A 12,250-nucleotide genomic window follows, 5' to 3' on the forward strand; every position below is an offset into this window, starting at 1 on the left:
ATATATATATATATATTGATCTTCATCCATTTAAATATAATTTAGGTATAGACATAAAAATTAAAGGCTAAAACGAATACCATTTTGGTACGAAGGGGGTACAAATTTTGTTTTATATCCGCCCAAAAAACAATTAGTAATTTACATTGTTTTTATAGGTCAATAAAGATAGAAATTTAATATATCATGGTAAAAAATACAAATTATAAAAATAGTAATATGTTTTAGTAACGTAATAATACTATTTAAAATTATCTTAAAATTTAGATACCTCAAATATATAGGAGAGATGGAGATAAAACACGGGTGATTGTGAACCTTCCGCGGTGGCCCACGTCACAGTGACAGAGGTCTTCGAACTCTTGGTACACCATCGTCTACTCTACTGTTCTTGGCGGTGCTACTGTATATGTATATAAGTAGTCCCTTCCGTCATCAACATTAAGAAAATAGGAGCAGCTTCACCTCGGAAGCTCAGACTCAGTAGGATGCAACAAGAACATGCCCAACCTTCAGTAACTCTCTCTCTCTCTCTCTCTCTCTCTCTCTGTGATCGTACGAAACATTTGTGCTGCTGTGTGACTGCATTTTGGCAGATGGTTGGTGCGAAGGGGTGTGAGAGATGCAGGGACTGGCAGGAGCACTACTACTGGGAGCATATGGATGCGAGCAAGATCCGCTTCTTCAGGTGCATGACAGGAGACTTTGCTCATCGCATTGTAAGTTTCTAACTGTCCAAAGCCCACTGATGCTGTTCTTTGTTCCTAGAAAACATGCGGTTCAAATTCCACAAATTTTTTGGTTGTGCTGAGCAATACTCAGCTAACCCTGTAATGCCTAGTTTGGGTACTCTTGGAATAAGGGGGATTGGAGTGGATCAAGAGGTATTGAGGGGGATTTTGATCTATTATGGATTTAAACACTCTCCAATCCTTCCAAACCACTCCAATCCAAAAGTACAAACTAGGCCTTGGGGATATGTTACTTACTGAAACCCCACTACTCTGTTCTTGCTGCCTTAAGTATCATGTATGGATCTAAATATTAATCTTACCTAGGAGCACTTGTTGTGCTGCAGGTATGCTGTGAGTGATATAAAGATCTTAATCTCATGTCCACTTGCCGAGCTTCAGTTTCTTTATCAAAAAATACGGCAGCAACTCTACATGGCCTAATAACTGAAAGCAAATTCAGTTAAACTACCCCATTATTATAGTACAAGAAAAGAAAATTTCCCTTCAGTTCTTTTTCCGTCAAAATATTTGTTCTTTTCTAGGGTTCACAAGATTACTACAGTTAGTTGATTACAAAACGATATTTGCCTTGTTACTACACTACCGTCATCTGAAAACTAACCATGCAAGCAAAGAGCAATCACTTTTCTGATGTCATCTTCAGAGCGTGCCAGAGAAGTTCGCAAAGAACTTCAAGGGGCAGATCACCGAAGAGTTTCACCTGAAATCACCTAGCAGCGCTGAGACATGGCACGTCGGTGTAGAGAAGCATGGCGACAAACTATTCCTCGTGTCAGGGTGGGAGAATTTCGCCAAGGCTCATGAGCTGGAGGAGAACGATCTCCTGCTCTTCGCTTGCTCTGGAAACTCTTCCTTTGAGGTCCTAGTCTTCGGAGCAAGTGGCTGTGAGAAAGTGTCATCCCTGTTTGGCAGTGGACTTGGTCCGGACATGGGCAAACAATTCAATGATGTGGTGCGTCGACATGGTGTGCATCACTCTGTGACTGTGAGTGATTCTGAGGATACCGTTGCGCCGTCCCAGCTGGTTCGATCCCCTCGTAACGCCTTGCCTTTGAAGGAACCCAGTGGGAAGGCTAGACCAAGTGAGTAAAAGTACTATAAGTTTGCAGTGTAACACTAGGCATGTTTTTGTTTGTTCTGAATAAATTAGTAGGTTGAATTGCATGTCTTAATATGTTTATCTTTCAAAAGATAGTATAGTATATAAAGAATATACTTGAAACTATGCATCATCAATACTGTTTGAGTTCATCATATACAATATGCATGATGTAGATCTTTCTTGTCAGGTAAATATGAATCACCAAACTCCAGCAACTTCATCGTCAGGCATGTGGCAACTGGCAAAGAGGGCACTGATGATGAGTATGCTAACTCAAACTACTACTATTCGTTGTCTGCCAATCGACTAGGAGACGAGGAAAAGGAAGAAATAATAGGTTTGGCTCCCATCCGACCGAACAATCCTGTATTTGTGACCCTTCTGAGGAAAAACCATGTTCAGCGCAGAAACAACTGTCTGGTGAGTTTATTCATATAGCTAAAGTAAATGAAAATGGTTGGATAATTGATTTGCATATATTAGTTCTTTGTAAGTTAGATTCTGATTTGTTCTGCAATCTTACTGTAAGTTAGATTCTATTTCTGCAGTCTGTATCCTGCCAATCTGACAATGTCCAATACGGCAATACTGAAAACACTCAGCTGCCTAAAAGCAGCTAACTCTATACACCAAAGATTAAATATAACCAACCATAGCATACTGCTTGTAAGGAAAACTAAATTTCACAGTAAATATGTGCTTATATTACTTCATGGATGGTGATGCCTTCATCTCCACACTAGAATTCTGCGAATATCAGCTTCAAAAAAGAGAGAGCTCTGTGAATATCTTCATATTATCCTCTGTCCAACACAATGTTATACTAGCTGGTTTTTATTGTGCAGATCATCCCAAGCAAGTTTGCTGCTGATCATCTTGGGGAAAGAGCGCACAACATCATACTTCGTAGGCCGAACAGGAAGGAGAAATGGCATGTCAGCTACTATCACTCACGCCACACCCGGTGTTTCCAGAACTTAGCGCTGTTCAAGTTCACGCGCGAGAACAAGCTTCACGAGGGCGACATCTGCGTCTTCGAACTGATGAAAGGCGAGAGGAGAGTGACGATGACCGTCCATGTCGTCAGAAAGGCCAATGGCCGGTTCATTCTGGTAGTCTGATCTGACGCAGTGCACCTGTACTGTTGTAGTTTATGCAGTGTGTAGTGTGTAGGGGTACTATGCAGGGGTAGCATTGCAAACTGGAAGTGCCTAGTGATGCTTGCAAGGAATGCAACTGCGGTTTTGTGTCATGTAAGGTAGCTTCCTGATCAGCAGCATGGCAAGTAGAACAAGGTGTGGCTTGTGTGTAATATAGAAGTTTCTAGGAAAATGTTACACTGGCTTATGCTTTTGTGCCTGCTTCAGATCTCCCATCTGGTACAGCAGTGCTTTTGAACTTCAGAAGTATTATTTCAAGGAGGAAAAAGGGATTGTTGGTTGGTCTACCTGAGTTGGATATTAAATAAATTAAATGTAATTAATACTCCGATCATGCAATTAAGTAGCCCTAGGATCTATGAATAGAGTACATTTACGTTGTGACTTGTTTGAGCAAAGTCACTGCATCCTAGTTCCATCCGTCTCCCTCCCTCCTATTTAGAGCAAGTGTGATATGAGATGTAGACCGGCTGCAACTAGGAGAGAATGGAAACGGGCTGTTTTTTAAGGCGGAGTTGGGACCTATGGTGTTTTTTTTATAAAGGAAAATTCTATTCATAGTTTTAAGTATATTACATCGAGGTATTACATCGAGGTGATACAGACCCTTAAAACGTCCTCCAGCCTCTGCTCACAGATTAAAACAACAAAAGATGATAAACCACACACTCTGACAAATTAAAACAACAAAAGATGATAAACCACACACTCTAATGATAGTCAATCCAATGACTAAACCGTCACTCATGTGTCTGAGAAAAAAAGTCTTTGACTATCTGCACCAAGTAATGAGTAGCCTCCAACCATAGATCCTAACTCCGTCTTCCATAAAAAACAAGTGAGCTAAGTGAGCTTCTTAAGGCCCCGTTTGGCAGAGCCTGCTAAAACAACTGTTTTCTGAGAATCACTCACAGAGTCTTCAAAATAGACTAGTGACTGAGAGCTAAATAAAAGTTGTTTCTCCTGATTCATTTCTACCACATAGTCAGACATTCTGTTAGAATGTGTGTGGGGACCGACACCACTGTTGGGCTGCCGGTCCATTAGAGTTAGGGTTTCATATGAGTTTATATATTGTAACCCCTTCTCTATGCAATACATCAAGCAATCTAGGGTTTTTACATGGTATCAAAGGATTAGTGTTTCTCCTCTCACCTCCTACAGCCACCACCTCCCTGCTCCAACCCCCCACAGCCGTCATGCCTAGGTTTTCTCCCAACCCACCACAGCCGTCAGCCTCCTACCCCAACAGCCGTCAGCCCTGCTCCAACGTCGCTCCCCAGGAGTTCCCTCCCGGAGGGCGACACCATCCCAGTTGTCGGCCCTCCCCTTCCTCCCCCAGATCTGGTCCCAGTGTGGCCATGGCGGCCCCGAGCTCTTCTCCTCGCCAGCCCTGGCGGCCGTCGGCCACGCTCCACTCCCCAAAGGCGACACCGACGCGACCATGGGCGTCTCCCTGCTCCCTGCTCCATCACGACGGTGCGACTGTGGGGGGATTTCAACCCGTCGGCTCCTACCTTCGGTCTCTACTCCAGTCTCATCGTGTGTGGTGCCCCGTTGCGACTGCGGGGGATGTTAGACTGTGTGTGCCGTCACCACTGTTGGGCTGCTGACATTAGGGTTAGGGGTTCATGTGAGTCTATATATTGTAACCCCTTCTCTATGCAATACATCAAGCAATCTAGGGTTTTTACACTTTCCATAGATTTTATCGTATGGTTTCATTTGAGAATCACTTTTAGCCACAGAATCACTTCTCTCAGAGAATCACTTCGGATAGAGAACCAGAATCAGTGAGAGCTCTACCAAACAGACCCTAAGATACTTGTGAGAAAAAGAGGTGCATTCAATATACAACAACTTGTATTATGAAAAGGTCAGTATATAATTATTATTTTAATTGGTTACATGTGATATGTCAACGTCATGTAATCTACTATAGGTACATTATTAACATTGATATGTCAACGTCATGTAACCTACTATAGGTACATTATTAACATTGCTCTTAGAAATTAAGGAGGTGTTTTGTTTCTTTTAGATAATTTTTTAGTTTCTCCGTTTTATTCCCTAAATTGCTATATGGAAACTAAAATAGAATAGTGCATCAGCTACCATGCCTGACCCCAGTCGGCAGTGACAAGGTCCATGAACAGTTGGTCTATCGGCCTCTCACCAAGCATGTCATGTCCAATCCCATCCCACAGTAATAACTAGTAACAACTGCTCCCACCTCCATAAAAGCACTCCCTCGTTAACATCAAGGTGAACGGAGAATGCAGGAGCACTGGAGCAGGATGAACAAGGTAAGAACGCCCTCTCCTCTCCATACTTCATTCGATGATTCCCAACAGATCATTAGCCAGACAAGCTTTGGAAGATGTAAGGCATGTTTGGTTTCCTACCTAAGGCGCCACAATCTGCCTAACCTTAGGCGCTCGAATTGAAGAACTAAGGTTAGGCAGAAAAGTTTGGCACATTGTGGCGTCTTAGGCACCAAACCAAACAACCCTATAATAAAAGCTGCGACAAATGTTGCGTGGTCGCATGGCAGATGGGCCCCCGTCTTGGGTGCGAGAGCTGCAGGAAGTGGCAAGAGCACTGCTACCAGGAGCACACGGTGAGGGAGAGGGCGAGTTTCGTCAGGCTCATGGCAGGAGACTTCGCGCGGGGCATTGTAAGCATCCACTCTCCCGCCACCGCCAGGCTCTTCGAGGTTCCATCGTTTGGCCATGGAAGCTTGTGGGTGCGTTGAGAGCTCGTGTGCGGGTTTGTTGCTGGATAGTGTTACAGACTTAGAGAGAAAAATAGGCAGTAGAAAGGGTGTGCTACTTGGGCTAAAAAAACTTGATGTTCTTGGATGATCCTAAACCAAAATATCATAGGTTTGATTAGTTGACTAAATTTGTACAATAAATTAACAAAGAAAGGCTGCAGGGGAAACCCCCACAGCTATAGATTTTAGTAATATTGAAAAAAAAGGAATAGGTACAAACATAAGATAAAACTGCACAAGAAAAGAAGAGGTGGGGCTGAAGAGAAAGAGAGAGATAGTGAGCTTAAAGGGAAGAAAGCCACAATGAGACAAGCATTTTAAGTTCAGCGCTAAATCTGATCATCTGAAGCTTCAGGTCCTCCCGGAATTGAAAGACGGAACAGATTCTCTGAAGATAGCCGAATTTCGTTGTCTCCAAATTTCCCAAGCAGTGATAGCCAGCACTTCCAGAAAAAGGGTCCTGCATAGGTAGCTCTTGCATCAGATATCATCCGTAAGAATTCTAAATGATGCTCCCAGTGTATACCCACATAATTCCAGCATTCACTACTAAATGGGCGCTCGAATATTAGATGATAAGTGGTCTATTCGCAGTTCATCTCGCATAACATACCGCAATGATCATTATTTGGTAAATCGTAGCCCTTTCTTCTTAGCAAATTCCTTGAGTTGATTCTGCCCTGAATACTAGCCAAATGAAAACCTTCAGCTTTTTGCAAACTTTGGACTTCCAAATCCAGAGAAATGGAGGAGGTGGCCGAACACATTGAAAGTTCAAATTATAAATTCAGGTGGAACTGAAGTTGTCATTGCCCCAGACATAAATCCACTTGTCTTTTCCTCTCCCATCATGCTGGATCAAATTAACAAAGTTACATAATTCCAAATATTCCTCAAGAGCTTCCGGGGACAAAGGAGAATGGAAATTTTCCTCAAGATTTTGATTGCCAAGATATTCCGCGAGGGAGCAATCTTCCTTTTTAGCAAAAGAGTACAAGCAAGGGTAAGTCTGCCTGAGCCGAGAGCTGTTCCATACATCCTGCGAGAGAAGAATGGTCCTACCATCCCCAGCCATTGGCATTGCAATCCCATGAAAAATGATCCATTAAGGTAGAGATGTCCTTCCGCCCGAAGGAGCCTTTTGGAGGGGAGTAATGAGGGATTCTACCCATTCTGTAATGTGTGTTCCATATGAGATTCACCCAGGGGGATGTCAAGTCTGCTATAAAACTTATGCAGTAATTTCATTATCCTAAAGGCAAATTTTTATCTTATTAGAGCATACCGGAGAAGTTCGTGAGCGATCCAAATGGGCAGCTCACCGAAACGCTGAGCCTGAAATCGCCGAGCGGCGCGACGTGGCTCGTCGACGTCGCAAGGAACGCCGACGCCGACGAGCTGCTCCTCGGGTCAGGATGGGGCGACTTCGCCAGAGCGCACGAGCTACAGGAGGACGACCTCGTGGTCTTCACGCGCGGCGGCGGCGGCGGCAGCGGCAGCGGCTGCTCCTTCGACGTCCTGGTCCTGGACTCCAGCGGCTGCGAGAAGGCGCCCTGTTTCTTCGCCGCCAACAAGGTGCACGGGCGTTTCAGTGGCGGAGGGCGTCGACAGGCTGCACGCCGCCGCGTGTTCCGTGGTCCGGAACCGGAAGGCCTGGGAGCGCAGCTGCGCCTCGCTGCGGCGGCGGCGTCCACGCACGGGGCATCTACTTCGAAGCAGAAGTGTGGCGAGACTGATAAACCAAGTAGAGCAGAGAGATTTGACATTATGAAACGCGACGGGTGCGGCTTCAACGAAATAGAGGCTCAGGCGAGGGTTTCTCCATTATAGAAAAGCTGGGCATAGCCAACACTCTAAAATGGACATGTCAACTCTATTAATGGATTCAGAGCAGTATTAGTCTCGTTGAAACCGGGTTCCGTCCCAGCGCCGTCGTCGTCAGTTCTCCTCCATCCCCGTCGCTTTCTCCATCTCCGTCGCTTTCTCCTCCATCTCCGTCGTGTTCTCCTTCGCGCGGCAGCCGGGCGCCGCTGCCTCCGACCAAGACTTCGCGCGGCAGCCATACCCGTCGCGTTCTCCACGACCTCGACCTCGTCCTCTTCGTCTTCCTCGTCGGCCTGCTGCTCGGCGAGGCGGCGGCGGGCGCCGTGAGACACGAGTACCACCTCACCCCCAAGGATGGCGACCTGACGAGCCAGGTCGTGCTGCTGAACGGCAGGGCGTTGGCCACCGACGCGGCGGGGAACATCCCCGCCCTGGAGGCGGTCGAGGTGGACGCGGCGCGGCCCATCGCCGTCACGCCCTACTCCATCGTGTTCGCTCGCGTTCCGCATTTCAGTGCCCCGGCGTGTAGGGTAGAGTAGCGGTTTAGATGGGTAGATTCATAATGGGTTTGCCGTGATTGGTGATGATGGACAGCTAAGCTTTCCATCTGGTGAGATGAGGTGAAGTGAGGTGCAAGGCATCTGTAGAAAGAGAAGGGATGCAATGCAATGGGGGTGAGTTTGTTTTCTTTTTACTCCTGGAATTGTAAAAGGTCAAAGAAATTCATGATGATCAGCGATGGGAAGGGAAAAAAACTTGTTCCCGTTTGTCTCTGTTCATGGTTGGAAACACCACTGAAATCGACGTAAGAACGGTACTAACCAAATTTGCTGAGCTCAAGGAAAGCATCAACTTCTGAAAAAGAGCAGGAAAAAAACGGAAAGCATCTAAGAACAACTTTGCCTAGAACCAAAGAAATGCCAGAATATTGTGAAGCACCGAGAAAATAAGAGAACTCGATCTGGCTTCAAGTTTAAGGTTCTTTTATGAACTTGTCGGCAGCAGCTATGACAGTACAAACAGCAATCGTATAACGCAGAGCACGACATTGGATGATTGGAAATGGGCACTAACAGAACAGGCCAATACGGACTGTGATTTACCACCAGTACAATGCAACAATCATCATGTATCATCGCCATCATGTTCAAAAAAAAAGGTTTCAGCATCCGACTCCCTGGGTGGCAAAGAAGGGGGCAAACACGAGGGACTCCACGGCCATGAGCTTGATGAGGATGTTGAGGGACGGGCCGGAGGTGTCCTTCAGGGGGTCACCGATGGTGTCACCGATCACAGCGGCCTCGTGGCAGTCAGACCCCTTGGGGCCAAGGGTCCTCGCGTGCTCCAGATGCTCCAGATGCTGCCGCCGAATCAAGGACAAGCAGGGAAGAAGAAGCAGGGACAAGGCTCCAGATCAAGGACAAGACTCCAGATGCTGCCGCCGCACCGAGCCAAGGCCGCCGCCGACTCCAGGCTCATCGTGCCGTGGGCGCCACAGGCCGCCGTGCTGCGGCACCCGGCCGTGGGCGCGTTCGTCACGCACTCTGGCTGGGGTCCGTCGTCGAGGGCATGGCCGGCGGCGTGCCCATGGCCTGCCGCTCGTTCTTCGGCGACCAGCTGATGAATGCGCGTGCGGTGCTGTTGCAAGCATGAGGAAGACGGCTGCTGCATTCCAGATAAATTTGCGCAGGAAGAGAAGAGGAGAAAAGAACGACGGCTGCTAGAAGAGAGGTAACGGATGTAGACGACGTGAGTGTCCATGATTTTAATCAAAGAGGTTACCAAGTAATGGAGTGTTCTTGTTCGTTTTAGCGAGTGGCCTATTCTCTGCTTTTCCATATCAGCTAATCCCCGTCTACGTCTCCAAAACGTCGAAGCCACACGTGAGAATCTCCATAATAGCAAATTTCTCAGTAAAGCAGAGTGCAAAAATTCGTTTCTGCTATTAAATCTCGTGTGCAGAACTGCAGATTACGCTCATGCTCAAATGCAAGTTTGTACCCTTTTGACAGGGGAAGAGCCGGAACCTCCAACTCCGAGCGACAGCAGTTGCCGTGTGAAGCAGGATGTCACAATATCAGAGGATCCTAACTTGGAAGGAAGGCCGCAGAGAATTCGAAAGCCCAATGATAGAGTGAGTGGGCCAAAATGGACCCAGTAGTGGTTTCGTTTCTTAATTTTCCTGAGAGATACGCTGTTGGTATTTGAGGGGGTGCAACACTGCGTGGAGAGGGTGATGTCGGAAGACACCATTTGGCCGGCTGCAACCGGAAGGAAGGCGACGCTCTGTCGTTGTAATACCCTACTCTGAATTCTCTACCTAAATTCGATCTTCGTGAGAGGAGGAGAGCACCGGGAGCGGTGTTCGCGATCTCAACATCCATACTGTCACAAGTGGTATCAGATTCCTCTTCGATCCTGGCGGACTTGCCAGATTATCTGAAGCGGCCGCAGTACAAGACCAGAGGGCAGCAGCAATCCGAAGCCATGGAGAAGCATGTCGCGGATTTGACGGCTCTTCTTCAAGCGCTGCAGCTGCAAAATGACTCAATCAAGTCGGCGCTGGATGAGAACACGGCGGCGGTACGTGATCTGTCCACATGGAAACCTACCATCGAAGCAGAAGTTTCTCATCTACGCATGGAGGTGGGCAACCTCTCGACCAAGGTGGATGAATTGGTGACGAGGCGTGATGTTGTTCACCCTGCCCCTAAGGTGTTCGACAATATTCCTCTAGAACCTGGCGGATCCAACACACCTCCATACATCCACAGGGTGGCATACGACGGCTACGGCCACCGTTCTGCTCAACATCACCGGGGTGATGGGTTCGGGGTGGTCACCACCTTGACCCCACCTCCGGTCACAGGTATTAACCAGATCCATCCCAACTCTGAGTCTGCTATACCAGCTGCTGAACATTTTGTAGATCCTTTGTTGTCTTCTTACACCGCCCACTTAGCTGCATAATTACCACAAATTAGCTTTCCCCAATTTGATGGCCATCACCCTAAGATGTGGAAAGCCAAGTGTGAGTCTAATTTTGATGTGTTTAGTATCCCTAATCATCTTTGGGTCAAAATAGCCTCCATGCACTTTGTGGGATCAGCAGCCTTTTGGTGGCAGTCGGTTGATTCAACTGCTCGCCCCCCCTTCCTGGCAAGAATTATGTTCTGCAGTGTGTGCTCGTTTTGAGCGGGATCATCACAACCACCTTATCCGTCAATTCTTCCATATTCGACAGCTTGATAGTGTGTCTGAGTATGTGGACCAGTTTGATTCTTTGATGCATCAGATTTTAGCCCATGACCGCCTTTTCAGTATATCGGCAATTGTTAATCGTTTCGTAGATGGCTTACGTTCAGATATTAAACAAGTTGTTTTCATTCATCGGCCTTTGGATTTGGATACTGCTGTTTCTCTCGCCTTATTGCAGGAAGAATTGTTGACACCACACATCAAGTCTAACCATCAAAAAGGGCCTGAACAAGCAGCATCAAAGCAGCCCAATCGTTCTCAGTATACCACTTCGCCACCCCTGTCAATGCCAGAAGTGAACAGTCGAACTGGTGGTTCTGAGAAGCATGGTATGCCAGATTATCCCAAACAGCAGTCTGATCAGAGTAAAGCAGCAGCCCTGATGGCTTACCGTCGAGCTAAAGGTCTATGTTATAAATGTGGCTTAAGATGGAATCCAGCCCACAAGTGCAGCCCCACTGTACCTCTACACATGGTGGAAGAACTATGGCAATTGGTCGGCTCAATTGAGGCCGAAAATGAGCAATCATCCCTTCAAGAGGATTCTGGAGAAGATTTCATGTTTTTGTCAGTGAATGCTGTCCTAGGTACTGAGGCTCCACAAACAGTTAAATTGCTAGCTTCCATTTTCACTAAGAAGGTGATTATGTTGGTTGATTCTGGAAGTTCGTCTTCCTTCATCTCGGACAGATTGGCTAATTCGCACCCTAATCTGATTCCTTTACCGACACCTGTCCAAGTTCGTGTCGCTAATGGACAAGTTATCTCTTGTACTCATGAATTGCCCCAGTGCAAGGTACAACTGCAAGGTCACTGTTTCTATATTGATGTCAAAGTTCTGCCTTTGAACTGCTATGATATTATATTGGGTATGGACTGGTTATCTTCACATAGTCCCATGCATATTCACTGGCAACATAAGTGGTTGACATTCCAGAGTAATGGTAAGGAAGTGGTGCTACAGGGATTGCGTTCAGACAATTCCAATCTGACACATATCTCAGTTCCTCAACTGTTTCATCTACAGCAACAAGAACAATTATGGTGTGTTCTCCACTTGCAAACTGTCAATCAACTTGATCGAACACCACCCCAGGATGAGCTCCCAGTTGAAATTCAGAGTTTAATTCAGGAATTTGCCTCTTTGTTTGATAAACCATGTGGACTTCCTCCTCCCAGATCTCATTGCCATTCCATTCCTCTTATTCAAGGAGCAACACCGTTCCGGTTACGTCCCTACCGCTATAATCCTGCCCAAAAGGATGAAATTGAGCGACAGGTTGCAGACCTTCTCAAGTCGGGGATGATTCAACCGAGTAGCAGTCCCTTTGCTTCTCCTATCATCCTAGCTCGCAAAAAGACAGGGGATTGGAGA

At 46.6% G+C, this 12,250-nt stretch overlaps 3 protein-coding genes and 1 pseudogene across 5 annotated transcripts; 3 read left to right on the plus strand and 1 right to left on the minus strand.

Annotated features, from left to right (window-relative positions):
* Positions 1-328: 328 nt before the first annotated feature.
* On the plus strand, positions 329-3,340 carry LOC100193780 (B3 domain-containing protein). 2 transcript variants are annotated; one of them, NM_001138866.1, is made up of 5 exons: positions 459-515; positions 597-719; positions 1,399-1,837; positions 2,045-2,277; positions 2,703-3,303. In NM_001138866.1, the coding sequence occupies exons 1-5, from the start codon at positions 489-491 to the stop codon at positions 2,976-2,978; spliced, it is 1,098 nt and encodes a 365-aa protein (NP_001132338.1). In that variant the 5' UTR covers positions 459-488; the 3' UTR covers positions 2,979-3,303. The 2 variants fall into 2 exon arrangements, with proteins under 2 accessions (XP_035818760.1, NP_001132338.1); XM_035962867.1 differs by having other exon boundaries at positions 329-719; positions 2,703-3,340.
* A 1,952-nt stretch (positions 3,341-5,292) lies between these two features.
* Positions 5,293-7,683, plus strand: LOC103645024 (uncharacterized). The gene is made up of 2 exons (XM_020546509.1): positions 5,293-5,323; positions 7,072-7,683. Exons 1-2 carry the CDS (start codon positions 5,294-5,296, stop codon positions 7,621-7,623), a joined length of 582 nt encoding a protein of 193 aa, XP_020402098.1. The 5' UTR covers position 5,293; the 3' UTR covers positions 7,624-7,683.
* On the minus strand, positions 6,084-7,509 carry LOC100272527 (uncharacterized; annotated as a pseudogene). The gene is made up of 2 exons (NR_145986.1): positions 7,079-7,509; positions 6,084-6,966 (listed from the first exon to the last, which is right to left on the minus strand). The product of NR_145986.1 is annotated as an uncharacterized protein (transcript).
* LOC109941526 (heparanase-like protein 3) lies at positions 7,652-8,260 on the plus strand. Its single transcript, XM_020542578.1, has 2 exons — positions 7,652-7,686; positions 7,814-8,260. Exons 1-2 carry the CDS (start codon positions 7,652-7,654, stop codon positions 8,154-8,156), a joined length of 378 nt encoding a protein of 125 aa, XP_020398167.1. The 3' UTR covers positions 8,157-8,260.
* The last annotated feature ends 3,990 nt before the right edge of the window (positions 8,261-12,250 follow it).

This window comes from Zea mays, chromosome 1 (genome assembly GCF_902167145.1).
Source record: "Zea mays cultivar B73 chromosome 1, Zm-B73-REFERENCE-NAM-5.0, whole genome shotgun sequence".
NCBI lineage: Eukaryota > Viridiplantae > Streptophyta > Magnoliopsida > Poales > Poaceae > Zea > Zea mays.

Bases quoted from the DNA above. Each gene is read 5' to 3' on its own strand.
- LOC100193780 (XM_035962867.1), top strand. From the start codon at position 489: ATGCAACAAGAACATGCCCAACCTTCAGTAACTCTCTCTCTCTCTCTC. The intron at 720-1,398 runs GTAAGTTTCTAA...TGTCATCTTCAG, and splicing joins GAGACTTTGCTCATCGCATT to AGCGTGCCAGAGAAGTTCGC. The intron at 2,278-2,702 runs GTGAGTTTATTC...TTTATTGTGCAG, and splicing joins AGCGCAGAAACAACTGTCTG to ATCATCCCAAGCAAGTTTGC.
- LOC103645024 (XM_020546509.1), top strand. From the start codon at position 5,294: ATGCAGGAGCACTGGAGCAGGATGAACAAG. The intron at 5,324-7,071 runs GTAAGAACGCCC...TTATCTTATTAG, and splicing joins ACTGGAGCAGGATGAACAAG to AGCATACCGGAGAAGTTCGT.
- LOC109941526 (XM_020542578.1), top strand. From the start codon at position 7,652: ATGGACATGTCAACTCTATTAATGGATTCAGAGCA. The intron at 7,687-7,813 runs GTATTAGTCTCG...TTCGCGCGGCAG, and splicing joins CTATTAATGGATTCAGAGCA to CCGGGCGCCGCTGCCTCCGA.